A 17,407-nucleotide genomic window follows, 5' to 3' on the forward strand; every position below is an offset into this window, starting at 1 on the left:
GCTGCACCAAAGGCCGACCTTCAGTACAAAAGTAAATTTTGTTTTATGTTTTGTTTTACCTATCTCACCGTACTGACTGACTGACTATTAATTGTGAACTGGGCAGTTCTATCGTGTAGGATTACCCCTTAACGCCAATAGGCTAAAATCGGCACGTGGCCGACCACATGACAGACGTCCAGAGTCTATGACGTATCCAGAGGGGTGGGGGAGGGGAGGGGGCGTGGCAGGGGGTTTTAAACAACGGTGAAAACTAGCTGTGACACAACATATACAGGCAAATGCCAAAGATGTCAGACCTTTAACTTCTATCCTAAAAACATGCGGATTTGTTTTTTAAACAAAGATAACAAATGCATGGGCTGACATTTTACGTGCTGATTTTGACTGACTTTCACTGTAAAGTAACCTGATTCATGCTATTATTCTCTGTTCTTTTTTGTACACGTGGCCGCCGTCAGACAAACAACCGCAACCAAGTATTCAAGTTATGCATTGGGGCGTGGCAAATAGAAAACCAAAACGACCCCCACACGAGGACAAGTCTACACGTCCCGACTTCGTCACTGAATTGTTATGTTAAAGTCCCTCCCACTGACCTCGTAAAGGTTAAACCTTATACAAATCGAACAAAGCGACTATTATCATGCAAATCACCACCTTTCACACACCTGTGCGGTTATCGTTTGTACACGTGTACATTTGGCGAGGGCGATAGTTTCAGGGACTTTCACCGGACTAACCCAGCCTATGATTTTCAGCATTTGCCCGTAGACAGTTGACGTGATTTTGTGGTGAAAATAGGAGAGTTCCTCGTGGAGATGGCGCACCTTTCGGCTGTAGCGATTTCACTGACTGTTTTAGTGTCGATCGTCGGATTGGGGCAGTGCAGGAATGTCGGAAAACTAGAGTGGGATGCTTCAAAGGGATATATGATGTATTGTCCATGTTCAGGTATGGTTTCACTGGCGATGGCAGTTAACAATAATAAAAACTATCAGTGAATCGCTGGATTTTTGAGAGCAAGAAACTGTGTTCCAATACAGGCTGAAGCTCGTTTTTATTTCGTTATACTGAAACTGCTTGGTCGATGACATGTTTTGTATAATATATTAATTGCCTATAATTATAAATGCTTTGGTAATTTTATTACTTTTTTCCCACTGGAAATTTCATTATGCATGTTGCCTATACATGCACTAATTACTATTAATTTAGAGTGTGTTGAAGTTCAGTTTGTTTTAGAGTTATTACAAATTCCAGCGTGATGAAATGAGGTCTAATGTCTGTGACAGAGCCAGATATCTAATCAGGGGCGGATCCAGGACTGTTTGTGAGGGGGAGTGTCAGACCCGAAATTTTAATCAGCATTAACAGTGCAAGTGCTAAAAATGCAGACGAATTTTTTTCTCCGGACACTTGACCTCCGTAAAATCAAAAAGGTGGCGGGGGGGGGGGGGGGGCATCTTCCAATGGGGGCGCTGTTCAAATGCTGCGCCTGCTAATTAATGATCCAATATACTCCTATATGATCTCCTCGACCATAACTAGATGATGGATGTATAAGATTTGAAAAATAAAGTTTCAGGTTTATTCACTGAGCTCTTGTAAACTATAAGTATAAATAACGCTGGAATTGCCCAAAAAGCAGCCCGACTTTTGGCGAAGTAATTAAGAATGCCTCTTGTATTGTTTACTTGACACTAATCGTTGTATTTTGCTCATTTATAATCGTCGTTTTGTCAAAAGGTATGAACAAGAATCATGCTTCATCAACTATTTATTTCATGCATGTTGACCTTATCCTGAGCATGATGCCTATAGTCGGTAAAATTTGCTCGAGTCGCCCGCTACACTTGCGTGACATTGCATGATTGCCCAACTCATCAAATCAAGTTCTTTTGTTTTCCCCTTAATATTATGAAGAAGTGTGACTTAAGTAAAATTTAGCCAGCATAATGTAACAATAATCGTGTATTCCACTCCAGACGTTTGCAGTCAGTAGGCCTACTCATAGAGGCCGTCACGGATTTATTTTAATTTATTTATTAATCAATTAAGTAAAAGTAGTTTTGTGAGCTGTTTGGTCATCTTGTCATGTACTTGTAGGTCGCTTTACGGGCCAAGTGGAACAGTTGATGAGCGCCCTACAGTTTTCAAAGGCTCTGGGTCGCATTCTGGTTGCGCCGTCCTTTATCAATTACCCCTGTGGCCGTAAGGACGCCCATGGTCACTTTGGCGTCCAAGCACCCATGCACATCGATCGAAATGTAAGATTTTGAAGCACTGAGATAACAAAAAACCTGATAATTTTGTTGTTTGCTGAAATCATTTGCTCTTCAGAACACGAAGATGTTACTGATTTTGGTATTCTTGAGTTGAAATGATTGTTTTGTCTTTTTGCAAGGTTGCCCCAAATTTCTTCCGTAAACTGTTCCACTTGGTTTCGTTACAGTGTAAAAGACTTGTCTTCAGTTGAATGATTATCTTTTACGCAGACTATTTAAGAAATAGAGGAACAAATTAAATTTCACAACTTTATATAGCTTTCCTAGTATTGAAAGAATGTTTTACGTCGGTCCGGCTTGAATCTTAACTTTCACCATTGATCTTTTCAGGTCGCTATGGCAACCAGTTGGAACAGTTTATAGGAAGTTTGCTTTTTGCCTCAAAGCTTGGCCGCGTTCTGGTCATTCCACCGTTTATCATGTACCCAAATGCTCTGGAAGCAGTTCCCAAAAACGTAAGAAAACTGAAGAGAAAATCCAACATTTACATTTTTAAAAAGGGTGCTTTAACATAGTTCCCCTTCCAAGTTCGATCCCCAAGTTTTTCACTGGAAAAACAATTCTCATTCACGGGTAGGCCTATAGACCTAACCATTTATAAAATAACTAAGTTCGTTCCATTATCAGCAGTATATGAAAACGAACCCATTTTTCTCGAGATTGTTTGGTTTGAACCATCACCAGTAAATGATGGAAATTCCTCTTTCCTTGCCATGGCAGTTTCGTTTTTGAATGTTTACATGTCCATTGCATTTCACTATTTCAACAAAATTCAACAGAGATAATTGTTCTCGAACTCCATGCACGTTGAATCAATTTATTTTAATATCCGTCTAGGCGTACGTGCAAGTTGACGAATACTTCGATTTAGACGAAATTAAGAAGTTTTATCCTGACGTCATCACAATGGAGGACTTCATGACGGAATTGGCGCCCCTCTATTGGAATGAAGGCAACCGCGTGGCATATTGCTCCAACGGTTTGGCTGATAACAATGGAGGGAAGTGCACAAGAGTGAGTCATGTTTGCGTTCTGATATTGTTTCAAAATATGTTAGGTTTTTCCCGGCTATTTTAAAACGTTTATCATTCGAATTCACCGTTTTTAATCTTCAAAGCTCGTCCAGCAGCATCGATTTAGTGCACTTCCAATGTTTAATTTCTTTTCTTTTTTTGTCAGACAATTTCAAAGCACACGTTTTCGTCCCGGAGTATTCGAGTTCGTCTCGTCTACGCCAAACCTTGTTATTCAGAAATCAAATTCGTTGTATTGATTTATATAAGACGAATTCGATCTCTGAATGCTGCCATTCGGCAACAGCTTAGACGAATTCGATCTGTAATGACAAATATTCTCGACCCGGTGACCATGAACCAAACTTTGAAATTGAATGGTAAATTACTAAATTCGTTTTGTAAAAAGAGTGTAAAATTTTCTCGGACGAAATTGGATGTTAAAATGGTGAATTTGAATAAATTCTTTATTTTGCCTCGAGTGTTACACTATATGTTTCCGTTTCTTCTCAATTTGTTTTTTTTTTTAGAAGAAAGGATATAAGAACAATCTAACTACTGGAAAAACTTATTGTCGAATTTTCACCATGCAAATCTTTTAGTCTGATGTTTGTTTAAACTCTAATCGTGATGTTCAACATAGCCGATTGGTTTTCTCTTAAGAAATTTCAATTTGTGTATCATTTTAATGTAAACTGTTTTTTTATTCTAACTTGGACGTTTTCAACCCTCTGAAAATACGCTTTTATTTTCGGTCTCTATTGCGCCAATAACCACGAAAAGGTTGAATCCATGTCAGGCCGCAAAGAATTCAAAATTTGTAAAATAATTATATCGTAATTGGACGTGGGTGGATTCTTCTTGTTCGTTGTCTCATTAAAAAATGAAACGCTTTGTGTTACTACAAAATGTGTTACTAGACAAAACAGTTGTTCAAAAAGCACAACATTTTTTCGGGATAAACTAAAAAAAAACAGCGCAGAAGAGTAACTCTAAAGCGATGTTTGTTTAAAGTTTTAGATTGTAAGGTTTTCTTCACGGATCGAGAGTTGTTTTTTTATTGTTTTCTAAACTTAAATTGAATATTTTCTTCAGGACGGCAATCCATTCCGAACATTCTGGCAGGACCAGGGCATCGAGTTTGACGACTCGGAAGTCTGGACGAACTTGTATTTCAACGTGGAGCACGCTGGCGTGGCGGAACACTGGAAAGAAGTGTAAGCGGATCTCAGACTCCGAACAAATTTCAAAATAACAATATATTCTATAAAAGCAATCAATAAATCAATTACTAAAAAAAATATTCCCAAACATTGAAAAGATGAGAAAACTGTGCCGGTTTTTCTTTTTTAATATGAATCATAAATAAATAACATGAGAACAATATGAATGAAATAAGTTTTATATGAACTGTGTTAAACATGCTAACATAATAATCCTAAATGTGTTGATAATCCTTAATCAAGACCCCCAGTTGGTGCGATCGTGACATTTCGTTGTATTGACTCATGGAGGAATTCTTATTCCTCCATGATTGACTGGACCAAATACTTTGTACTTTGTGGGGTGATGTGGTCCAATGGTTACGGTGTTCGACTCGTGTGCCGTGGTACATGGGTTCGAATCCTTACGGGGAACATGGTGTTTGTGCTCTTGAGCAAGGCACTTTACCATATTTGCTTCGTCATTTCAGATGGGACGTAAAGCCGTAGGTCCCGCGTGTTGTGTAATGCACGTTAAAGAACCCAGTAACACTTATCTCTAATTAAGAGAAGGAGTTTGACCCGGTGTTTCTGGCAGTGGCTGCAATAAGCGCTGTCGCACCTTGTATAAACCCTTATAAGGTGCTACATAATGGGTCGCATATTTCTCATAAACTTCATTTACCTGTCTTTAAAAATAGACATAATTAACAGCGCCTTGAGTACCTAATTGTTGGTAGATGCGTGCGCTATAAGTCTCCGGTATACTATACATAGATAAATACCAGTAAATCATCATTGATGTGTTCTCCGACAGATATCCCGCCTCCGAGCATCCGGTGATGGCGCTCGTCACGGCCCCGGTGATAAACCCCATCTCGACGGCAGTGGAGGGTCTCCAGCATTACCTGACCTTCAAGGACCATATCAGGCAACCAGCCGAGGAGTTCATTGAGAAAAACCTGGAGAAGCCATTTTGGGGGCTTCACCTCAGGAACGGCGCTGATTGGGTGCGTTTCTAAACACGAAATTTGTTTAGTCTTATACTCTACACCTCGAAGTTATGATCATGTGTATTTACCCAAAAAGTACTACCGAATTTTTATGAAAAAGCTTACGTGGGTTAAAGATCATGACTGCTACTTAACACCCCGTGAAATTATTCCGTCTGGCTTGCTGTCATTTCGAAGACATAAAAATATGTAGGTGATTCCCAACGATTCAGTCAACTGACTGCTTCTTTGGATAAAGAGTGCTATTATCGAAACAGTGTTTCGTGATCAAAAGATTGTGCCTGGTTTTTCACTGTTTCTTCGAAAAGTGTAACATCCACTGAGCTGAAACTTCAACAGGTTAGGTTTTGAATATTCTTCTTTGCATTTTGAGTGGTGTTTTTATTGGACATTATACGAACAAAATGCATCATCAAATGAGTGAGCATGCCTTTAATTCATTACCGGTCTTTCATTATTTCAGAGCCGAACCTGTGAGCTCCTTGGTACCGGCGACTTCCCTTATCTCCTGAGCTCCAGGCAGTGCACCGGCAAGGAAGGAGACTCGGTCACCAGGGAGATGTGTCTTCAGTCCGAGGAGCAAGTCATCGCTGACATCCGCTACCAGCTCCAGCTAGCGGAGGAGGACAACAGAGAGCTGCCTAAGAGCATCTTCGTGGCTACAGATCACGTGGCCATGGAAGAAGACTTGCAGGCCGCTTTCCCGGATGTAAGCGTGATTATAATTCTTGGACGTGGCTGTTATACTTGACCATGTCACATGTTTTTTTTTACAAAATGGCGCTGTCACGTGATAAAAACTTTCAGTAAACTGTTCTTTTCTCCATTGCGTTTATATCTCTTGACACTTGAATGCTTTACAAGAGTTGACATTATACTGTTTAGTGGCCAACAGGCATGCAAATGATGCTTACATGTTTGCAACATGCAAAATGATGCTTACACTTACAACATGCAAATGACATGTTTGCAACATGCAAATGACATGTTTGCAACATGCTAATGACATGTTTGCAACATGCTAATGACATGTTTGCAACATGCAAATGACATGTTTGCAACATGCAAATGATGCTTACATGTTTGCAACATGCAAATGATGCTTACATGTTTGCGTTGCCAAGCGGTTGCCTGTCGGCGTGACGCAAGTAACACATTAATAAAACCTCGACTCCATGAGCTGCGTGCGTGTTAATTAAGATTGCGCAAGGCATGGCGGGAACCAGCATATGGCGCACAGCAAGATCGTACCCATGAGAACGAGGTTGAAAGCTGTGCACACAAAGTAAAATGCAGTTTTGGTATGCCGGTGAACGGTAACAGGCAAATGAAACGGTGCAAAAGTTACTTTAGATAAAAAAAAAAATCAGTTTGTATAAACTGTGCATGCTGTGTACGCAACGCAACTTGTAATGAACCATAGCTCCAGAGCACGCACGTAAATTCACGACTACGTTACATGGTGTCAGAAGTGGGATTGGATCTTATTCTTTTGATTTCCAACAGATCAAAATCGTGACATGGGGTCCCGACCTAGACCAGATGGACTTGTACGTCTTGGGCCAGGCTGATGACGTCATCCTTAACTGCGTGTCGGCATTCAGCGCCTTCGTCAAGCGGGACCGTGACGTGAACGGCAAATTGGTGGCCTTCTTCGGCTACTTGGACCCGCAGAAAGAGCTGCCCAAAGTCTCAAGGTCCCCTCCCCATGAAGAATTGTGATTTTATTTTTTAATAACGACATCACGTGATTAAGTATAGAAGTAAAACCCTCATAGTATTGCGGGCTTGTTTTACACTGACGAATATAGCATTAAGAAAAGTACAGTGATAAAAATATGTACCTGTCAATTTTGTATTATGCTTTTGTAAAAATGAAGTGTCATTTTCCTGCTTAAAGTAGGCCTAATTATGAGAGCTATTTCCCTCATACTAAAAGTTGGATGCTTTAATTTGATATTTTTGTATTTTGTTTTACTGATTAAAGATGCGTTTTCTTTAGAGCGAGCTGTTGAAATTGGAAACTAAAAATGACATGCTTTAACTACATGAGTTGTTATAGAGAACAACATTGACCGGGGGAGCGACGTTAATATAGTTATGGAATAAATACACCACAAATTCTTCGGTTTGAAATATATTCTCGAAGGAAGAAGTGGAAGTCTTCAGTTGAGTATAGGCCCTAACTAAAGTAAAGAATGCAACTTTGTAGATTTTTCATAAGAGGCTTATTTGCTTTATTCACACATTTCCTGTACAACCTCAGATAAATGTTTGTAATAAAAACGGAGAAACTATACATTGTGTTTCAAAGTGTGATCCCTAAAAATTAAGGCCCATGAAATTTACTGCCAATTGGGTTATGGTTTGATGACAGAATTACGCTAATATTCAGAGCGAAAAGCCCCACTTTTCAAATTTAAAAATAAGCATTTGAAAAGAAGAGATAAGTTGGGTCTTAATTGTTCGATTTGTGACGGATGCCGAGACATCATTCGGACGCCGCATTTTTTTGGCTGACAAGGGTGCAGACCAGTTAATAAGCCCAAATTGCTTACGCGGGCAAATTCATGATTTGTATAATGGCCTTCATAGTTTAGCTATAAGAGCATTTTGTTGGTAATGAACCGAGGGCACTGAGTCTATATACATTCAAGAATAAAACTCGTTTGGCCCGACCCACAATCCACAAGATTGCCGCTAACGTCATATCCGACTGGCGCGATTAGAACGACAGAGGACGCAATTAATTCGCGTGTGATTGTGCAAAGTGAGAATTTCTACGCGAGCTCATTAGCATGAAAAGTGCCCCAGCCCCCCCCCCCTAAAAAAACCTCTTTTTTGAAAAAGGTGACCGTTTATCTAAAAAAAAAAAAAAAAAACAACCGGTGGAATTGTGTTTAGCCAAGGAACAACACTCTGGTTTCTAGGCTTCCATCTGCGGGCAGAATTGATAAAATGACGGTTGAAAATGGGTCCAAAGTTTGCCTAAGGAAGTGAAGCATAGTCCTTTAAAGGGAATGTACATGTACATCATTGGCTTTTGCTGTAATTTTCAGAAATGAACTATTTGGGGGGCCTAGTATAATAGATTCAAATATTGTTACACTGACATGTTTGAAGTTTTGTGTTCGAAAATGCTGGAAAAACCAAGAAAAACACAAAATGTTATTTAACTTTGTGACGAGTTCTCTCGATGTTCAAAAAGATTGTGTTATATTCAATACAACAGGCTATTCACCATGCTTTTTGGCTATATGTTAAGAAATGAAAAATTGTTGACGAAAAAAATGACGGAGTAATTAGAAATTATTTTAAAAACCTACTTACAACAATGATTCAACTACCAATTTTTTTGAGTTGTTTACACCCCCCCCAAAAAAAATCACCCCCAATGAAAGTTCAATATCACATGCAAGACTGTCTATAAAAGTCAAAATTCGAAGAACAAAGGAACTCTAGCGCCCAGGACTGGGCCAAGGGCGGATCCAGGAGGGGGGGGGGGGGCAACAGGGGCAATGCCCCCCACCATGCCCCCGAACCCCCCCCCCCCCCCAAACCCCCCAAAAAACACAATTGTTTTTTTATGTTTAAGTGACGTCGCAATAAAGGCTAGCACTGCGTACACCACCATCTTTTCCTCAAACAAATGTGGTTAAAGTGGTCAGAAATAACCTCAGATCGCACAATCCAAACAATTCGGGGCCCTTAAGCGGGCCGGCGAACCCCACGCCGTAGGACCCACTTTTGGGGGGACCAATTTTTTGTTGGCTCCCCAAAATAAATTTTGTTCTGGATCCGCCATTTTTGCTTGACTGGGTCTAATAAAATATAAAATATATTCATTTCCCAGAGCTCTCCAACGAAAAAAATACAGGTGTCCTAAAAAAAGACAAAGAATACTTCAGTTGTAGAAAAGCACATAAGTCGGGGTGAAATTTCGACTATTTTTAAAACTGAAAGTCACTCTTTGCCCCCCATGTGTAGGCCTACCGTGCAGGCGGTCGTAGCAGCGCTAGCAACAAAAATTTATTAACATTTTATTAAAATAAAAATGAAATCGGAATAATTTAAAGACACGTCAGATAATGACTGGTTCCCAGAATAAACATTTTCTTTTAATTGAATAGAGCCACGCATAAGACTTGTACAACTGCGCCGACTACCAGTTTCATTATTAACAAGATGGCGGACTCAGCAGCAAGTGAAAACAACGTGGTCGCCGATTTGAACGCGACTTTGAACGAAACAGCTTCCAATGTGACGGCCAGAATTCCAGCCACCCCCGAGGGTATGGCCATAGCCTACGGGAGCCTGGTCATCATGGCCCTGTTACCCATCTTCTTCGGTGCTTTTCGGTCGGTGAAATATCAGAAGGAACAAAAGGTAGGCACAACTGAGTGAAACAGCTGTTCGATCGATCACACGATAATGAATGGTTCATCATCAATAATGCTTTGTTGACTGTAAAAAAAAAAAAGCAGTGGATATTTGGCCGGCGCCGGTTTTGTTCGAGTAAACGTTATTTTCACGGAGGCATTTTATGGTCGGTGAAATATCAGAACAGAAGGAACAAAAGGTAGGCCTAGGCACAACTGACTGAGACTGAGTGAAACAGCTGTTCGATCGATCACACGATAATAAATGGTTCATCATCAATAATGCTTTGTTGACTGTAAAAAAACAAACCAGTGTATATTTGGCCGGCGCCGGTTTTGTTCGAGTAAACGTTATTTTCACGGAGGCATTTTATGGTTGGCTGATTAATTTTTACGTCATTTGCAATTTTGCATAACCAATCCACACGATCAAAGATGGTCAAGCGCTAAGCTCCGGCAATGTTTGTATTTTTGGAAAGAATGTTGCAACCTGACGCTGCTTTTTTTCTTCATATATCATCTCAATAAAGGTCAGTCATTGAAAATGATAAGACATGAATCTGGGACTGAGAAACATTTCCAATTTTGTTACGAAATACTTGACTCTCCACAGACTTTGTTACCGCTGAAGAAGGGTCAGCTAGGTTGCAACATTCTTTCCGTATTTTTTTATCATATTTATTCCTGTACACCGGCCCCACACACACGCACGCAGCCCCGGCCGGCCACGCACGCTTGTTACGCTCTTATGGAAAAAAAATTGTTCATGCGCTAGTTTAGGCAAAATAAAAAAAAAAACATGTTTAGCGTCCTGCTGCCTCTTTGACAAAAAGGAAGGAGGAGGCCCTTTTTTTTTTTTTTTTTTTTTTCAAAATGGCCGCCCGACACATTTTTCAAGACAACGCGGCCGGGCTTTTTTTCAAGATGGTTACCAGCTTTTTTCAAAATGGCCGCCACTTGGACTCATTGACTATTTCCACAGCTTTATACACGGTATAAAAGTCTAAAAATACGATTTCTTTCGTCAGAGATCGTTAAAATTTATCAATTTTTGTCTTAAAAAAAAAAAAAAAAAAAAAAAAAAAAAGGAGGCGGCCTCTAAAAAGGAAGCGGGCGGGGACGCTAAACATGTTTTTTTTTTTACTTCGCCTTAGTTGTTTTATTTAAGACCACGTGGTTTCAAGAACATCTTTAACACAGCAGTTGACATAATGCAAGAAAATTTGACAACTGTTTGAGCAAAAACCCGTAGACTGTAAATCGAACGGTGTAGTGACTTCGGAAATTAATCTCATCTTTGTTTATCTTCCTCAGGAGAATGGAGAAGTTCCAGAAACTATGTCTGAGAAAGACGCTGCTATGTTCCCCCTCATTGCAAGTGCAACACTGTTTGGAATCTATGTCGTTTTCCAGGTACATGCAGGCGCACTCTTCTTAAAGGCATAGAGTATTGTTTACATTTATCCCAGAAGTATCCCACCAAATTATTATCAAAAATCTTACTTTGATAAAAGATCGTACTGGTACTAAACACCCCATGAAATTATTCCATCTGGCTTGCTGTCATTCAGAAGAAAGCAAGAAATGTAGGTGATTTCCAACGGTCAGTCAATTGACTGATTTTTGGAGTAAAGAGTTATGAAATAATATTGTTTAGTGATCAAAAGGTTGTGCATGGTTTTTCATTCTTAACAACTTTAAAGTTGAACAAAGAAATTGACTGGAGCGGGGTTTGAACCTGCGACCTCCGGATTGCTGTTCCGGTGCTCTACCAACTGAGCTATCCAGTCTTTGTTGGCAGTCCCCATTTTGTCAATGTCTTTGTTCAAGGGGCGCTAGTCAGAAGCCACAAACATGTAGCCAGGGATCACGCCCAAAGTCACGATGCTAGCAACATCAGCAATGGTGCAAACCTGCGAAATAGCAAACGGGGATCACTCGGACAAAATACGGCTTCTATTGTGACCAATTGTCCCTTTGTGGTTTATTTGAGAGATTGTTCTTTTTTTTTTGACAGATATTCTCCAAGGACTACATCAATCTTCTTCTGACTGTCTATTTCTTCTTTCTGGGAGTGCTAGCGTTAGCTCACATCTTCAGGTACACTTTTGATTACAGATCATAATCTTTTTTAACCCGAACCCACCTCAATACCCCAAAAAGACCCTGAATTTGTCTATTTTTTGAGTGAATATTTCTTGAGTCTGGAGTACTGTAGAGCGCTGCGTTCCAATGGTTACGGTGTTCGACTCCTGTGCCGTGGTACGTGGGTTTAAACCCTGACGGGGAAAATTGCGCTTGTGTCCCTTGGCAAGACACTTGACTACAATTGCCTCTCTCCACCCAGGAGTTAACATGGGTACCTGCGAGAGGAGAGACCAAATGCGCTGATCTCGAGCTGCTGCAAAACTGGTATTATTTCCTGATAAACAGGGAGTAATAATTATTTTAACACTGTGTTGTATAGACCATTATCATGTTGCGGCCATGTTGAGTTTTCACCATTCACATCAATGCAACCAAAGCGAGGTTGGAGGGGAAAATAGTATGGTTCCTTTTTGCACACAAAAGTTATTATTCAGTACTGTTTTTGGATACAGGGAACATGACTGAAATAGCGCCAGCATGATAAAGGTCATAAGCAGCACAATGTGTAATCCCAACTTTTTTTTGCATAATTTTCTTAATTTTTTTTCTCTTTTGTTCCCTAGCCCTCTGATGCGGAAGTTGCTTCCTGAAGTATTTCCCAACGAAAGCTACCACCTGATCTTGACAAAGGGAAAGGCCGACAAGAAAGAAGGTCAGTCACGGCCGATTTTTATTTGTAAACATTGAGCAGCATTTTGTATGGACTGCCACAAGGGCATCAATTTAAGCCATGGTTGGCAACAGGTTTTGCCAAATATTTCACATTATTAGCACCCTCAGTATGTAAGAAAGAGGCATTTTTGTTATGTCTTTGGCAGCGCTTGTTGGTTATTTTGTATTTTCAACAAGCCAATGATATGTTTGGAAACACAAATAACAATTCTTAATATTTGTGCAACGTTGGCATTCCATAGCTTGCCAACCCACAGTTAGCAAAAGAAATATTTTTAGAATTGAAAATGAAGGCATGGTATGTACACGTGACGGAACAAGATATCATGAATTTCTGTTATTTGAGGAGCATGTTTACGAGAGACAAATCTATGTTTTTTTTTAAATTTTCTTTTACTCAACAGACTTGATGAACTATGAGTTTGACAACAAGGATCTGGTGTGCCTTGGCCTTGCCTGTTGCGTCGGTGTCTGGTACTTGCTGAAAAAGGTAACGCCAGAATTATTTCCATCAAATGTCTTTTCTCATGTATTCTGCACCTCTAGTGCCCTCTATTGCCGCACCTCCTCAAATTTTTGTACCAAGGAGCACCAAGGAATGGGGAAATTGCACCAAGGCAAGTGATGGAGGGCACCAAGGCAAATGATGGAGGACACCAATGTAAATATGAGGACACAAAAAAGCAAAATGGTACCCACCTTTTCTGTACAATTCAAGCTTGGGGAAAAGAAAAAAAAAAGCCAAAAAAAACAAACAAACAAAAACAAAAAACACGTCACCGCATCAATTCCAAAACTTCGGTCTGACCAGAGACCGACTAATTTTTTATTTTGGCCTAATCCTCGGGTCTTGTAAAGAATTTTTCTCGTGTTTTTTTCTTTCAGCACTGGATAGCCAACAACATCTTTGGCCTAGCGTTTGCCTTGAACGGCGTGGAGTTCTTGCAGCTCAACACAGTCATGACGGGCTGCATATTGTTAGGCGGGCTGTTCGTCTACGATATATTCTGGGTGTTCGGGACCAACGTCATGGTAACCGTAGCCAGGTCGTTTGAAGCACCCATCAAGTGTGAGTAGCAGTAACGTTTTGTTCGTTTGCAATAGTAACACCACTCAAAATTCAAAGAAGAATGTTCAAAACCTAACCTGTTGAAGTTTCAGCTCGGTGGATATTACACTTTTTGAGAAAACAGTGAAAAACCATGCACAGCCTTTGGATCACGAAACACAATTTGTTAAATAAAACTTTAATTTCCCCAAATCAGTCAATTGACCGATCGTTGGAAATTGCCCACATTTCTTGATTTCTTCGAAATGACAGCAAGCTAGACCGGTCGTACACTAATCCTCCAATTGGCCTCATGGAAAAATAGCATATAGCCTCAATCCTGCAAATTCCTCCCATTATTTCTTGAATATGGTCCGTGGAGGGGTGACCACCGCCTGAATCCTGCAAAATCCTGCGGCAGTGACTGTCAATATGTTGAGGCTTGGCCAGTGACATCCTGGAGCAGTACGGAGGATTTCAAGCATAATCCAGGCCTACATTTATGCACGGCTGAGCAAAAACAACACAAGGTCCAGCCCAAGACCTTGACAAAGTGCGTCCTACGAAATCAGTCATGCACTTTTGCCATGTAACCTCAATCCTCCAAATTCCTCCACTTTGGCAAAGAGGATTTTGAAGGATTCAGGGCGGTTAGGGTTAATAAAAAAATCATAACCAGCTTTTTCTCTGTCGTACTTACTTGACTTTAATTTCATCCAAGATAGGTACATACATACAATAACTAGCCACTTTATTATTTTTATACAAAACTATGACAAAGTAAACCAATTTACGTGGTGTTAAGAAATAAAAAGCAGGGATGGGAGGGGGGAGGGACCGCAAGAAGCAAGGCTTTTCGAGTTTGAGTCCCCTGTAAAACATTAACACACTTTTGCCTGTCTTCTTCTTTTCGTTCATCAGTGGTGTTCCCGCAAGACATCTTAGAGAGAGGACTGGACGCCAGTAACTTTGCCATGCTGGGCCTGGGTGATATCGTCATCCCAGGCATATTTATTGCTCTTCTGCTTCGCTACGACGTCAGGTAAAAAAAAAAAACCTCTCCGAATTTGTCATGTTTGGCTGTAGTCTGAACACAGAATTAAAACTGTCGGATTATTGTTATCACCCAGTTAAAGTCTGATACCAGTGCGTTGATTGTCAAGTTGTCCGTTCACGTAGGGTCAACCTAATTTGAATCGCAAACCGGATGTCTCTGTTTTGCGCATGCCTGAAGCTCGGTCGATAAAATCTACAGATATGAAGATTTGTCACAGTGCATAGCCGCCAATAAGACATCAGAAGCATGAGGCCGTTGCCTGTCCTCATATATACATGTGTGTTATGAGCTGCGGTGTCCAGTCTACTTTGGCTTGAATTATTTTTCCTGTATTTTTCTTTATATTACCAGTGAATTGAATTTTTTCTGTTCTCCATCCTGCAGCAAAGCCAAGACTAGTCGTACCTACTTCTACGCCAGTTTCTTGGCCTACATCTTGGGCCTTCTGACGACCATCGGCATCATGCATTTCTTCAAGCACGCCCAGCCTGCCTTGCTATACCTGGTACCGGCTTGTATCGGGGTACCGGTCATCGTGGCGCTGATCAAGGGCGAGATCATTGACCTCTTCAAGTAAGTTACATCTTCATTTTGGGAGGCATAATTTACTGGCAAAAAAAGCGATTAAAGTTGCAAGGATTTCCACAGGCATAGAAAATGGAAAGTCATAATGTGGGAAAGTCAAAATGTATGAAAAGTTAAACAGTATAGATATTGATCAAGGAAAGCTTTAAAGGATATACAACATTTGCTTTTGCTGTAATTTTCAGAAATGGATGGATTTGGGAGTAATTATTTACAGCAAATATTGTTAGAATTTGTTACACTGACCTGTTTAAAGTTCTGTGTTCATAGATCCTGGGAAAACCACAAGAAAAAAATGCTGTTCTTGTAGTCTGGTTCCTTGTCCCTATTTCTGACGAAATTGAAAAATTTTATTGAAAAAAGTCAGCTTTTTTTCTAACGATAGTCGGCCGACTATCATTGGAAATTGATACTAAATGTTCCACTTTTCTTGAAAAAGACAGCACACCAGGTGCCATGATTCCACAGTATGCTTGAGACTATTTTTCACTTACAGTCCAGTAAGGTATTTCCTAATGATTTGGTAGTTTTGTTTTTTGATGTATGCAAATGTTGTATTATAATATTACTATTAATTTTGTTCTCGAAAAGTCACTGAAAGGTTGTAATTATAAGATTTCTGTGGGAATCCTGAGTTGGCTTGCCTTTTGTTTTGGGTCTTCGCTTGTATCCACCCCAACCTCAAAGTGACCACCGATGCCTGCTTGTTTCCCTCCAAGGTACGAGGACAACCCACCCAAAGATGACAAGGAGGATAAAGAGGGTAAAGACGGCAAAGCCAAGGAGGACGGAGACGACAAGACAGCCGGTAAAGACGAACCCAAGAAATCCAAGTAATGTCCTGTCCCTATCGCGGGCTCATTTTAACGAGTAACTGAACCTACTACAAACGTAAATAAAGAAATGTCGTAATACTTCAAAGCGGTGTTGTGTTTGAGTCCGTTTTCCAAGTCCAGTAAGTCAACAAACGTATATGATGGTTTAGTTAAAAGTATGTGTACGCGAGATTATTGATTATGTACGCATGTCTGAACCAGTAGGCGTCTGAACCAGTATGCGCACACTCAGTGTATTCCTCCAACTGGGCTCTCGAAGGCAGCCCCAAAGCACCCTCTACTGTTTGTAAATGGAGTTCATACCACCACTATGATATTTCAGTATACTTCTGGACGAAATAGGCTTTATTCTTGAGCAAAAAGGGCACCGTAACGCCTTTTTTTAGGGTGGGGTGGGGGGGGGGGGGAGTAAGAATGTGTCTGAGGTTATTGATGTAAGTTAACACATTGCTACAGCTTAATTACTTTCAATACAATCTTTATGTTTTTTATTTAGTAAGGTTCTAAACTGCCTTAGTTCGTTATACCGCCCTCAATTTCTCACGATTAAGGCCTATTGCTTCACCACTTCATGGCCTTCGTAACACCTTTCAGCTTTATCAGTGTGGTGTAATAGTCATATGATGCGTCCTTACCTGCGCTTGTTGAACTCGCATTTATTTATGCTTGTGAAGAATTTGTGGGCATTTTATTTTTGTCGCGTTATTAATATGAAAACTTCAAAGGGAAGACCTTGACAGGGGAAATTATGTTGATTATTACATGTATAACAATAATTGGAGATTAATATATAATAGTCCGTTTCTATTTCCCAAAAAATTTGTTTAAATCTTGGTGGAGGCATTTTAATAATTGAATAACCTTTTTGATTTCGAAATATCCTGGCAATGTTTTTGGGTGATTTTCACTGTCAATTTACACTGATATCAGTTGAGACACTTGATAAGGAGTCGCCCTTTAACAGATTTCTGCAGACAGATTGGGTGCCTGACTAGAATCAAACGTGGCCTCTCAAATCAGCCAATAGCAAGTTCCCGCGCAGACCATTAGTCAACTAGTGGTTGATTCGTGACTTAACTTACGCCTGCGCACTGATAGCAACGTGCGAACACTTTTAGTCAAATAGTCAAGTTTAAGCTGGAACTGATGTGGTCCGATGGTTACGG

The 17,407-nt window shown here is 40.2% G+C and overlaps 2 protein-coding genes and 1 non-coding gene across 4 annotated transcripts; 2 read left to right on the top strand and 1 right to left on the bottom strand.

The window, feature by feature from the left end:
- The first annotated feature begins 661 nt into the window (after nt 1-661).
- On the top strand, nt 662-7,817 carry LOC119731486 (GDP-fucose protein O-fucosyltransferase 1-like). 2 transcript variants are annotated; one of them, XM_038204671.1, is made up of 7 exons: nt 662-954; nt 2,110-2,270; nt 3,126-3,302; nt 4,397-4,518; nt 5,321-5,513; nt 5,980-6,225; nt 7,023-7,817. In XM_038204671.1, the coding sequence occupies exons 1-7, from the start codon at nt 822-824 to the stop codon at nt 7,236-7,238; spliced, it is 1,248 nt and encodes a 415-aa protein (XP_038060599.1). In that variant the 5' UTR covers nt 662-821; the 3' UTR covers nt 7,239-7,817. The 2 variants fall into 2 exon arrangements, with proteins under 2 accessions (XP_038060599.1, XP_038060600.1); XM_038204672.1 differs by lacking the exon at nt 2,110-2,270 and adding an exon at nt 2,619-2,743 and having other exon boundaries at nt 666-954.
- Nucleotides 7,818-9,664: 1,847 nt separating this feature from the next.
- Nucleotides 9,665-16,592, top strand: LOC119731487 (minor histocompatibility antigen H13-like). The gene is made up of 9 exons (XM_038204673.1): nt 9,665-9,902; nt 11,210-11,308; nt 11,913-11,995; nt 12,607-12,695; nt 13,120-13,205; nt 13,601-13,784; nt 14,685-14,805; nt 15,205-15,393; nt 16,125-16,592. The coding sequence occupies exons 1-9, from the start codon at nt 9,702-9,704 to the stop codon at nt 16,240-16,242; spliced, it is 1,170 nt and encodes a 389-aa protein (XP_038060601.1). The 5' UTR covers nt 9,665-9,701; the 3' UTR covers nt 16,243-16,592.
- Nucleotides 11,613-11,685, bottom strand: Trnaa-agc. Its single transcript has one exon. It is a non-coding gene; the product is annotated as a tRNA-Ala (tRNA).
- Nucleotides 16,593-17,407: the final 815 nt, after the last annotated feature.

Source organism: Patiria miniata, unplaced genomic scaffold (assembly GCF_015706575.1).
Source record: "Patiria miniata isolate m_02_andy unplaced genomic scaffold, ASM1570657v1 HiC_scaffold_23, whole genome shotgun sequence".
Lineage (NCBI taxonomy): Eukaryota > Metazoa > Echinodermata > Asteroidea > Valvatida > Asterinidae > Patiria > Patiria miniata.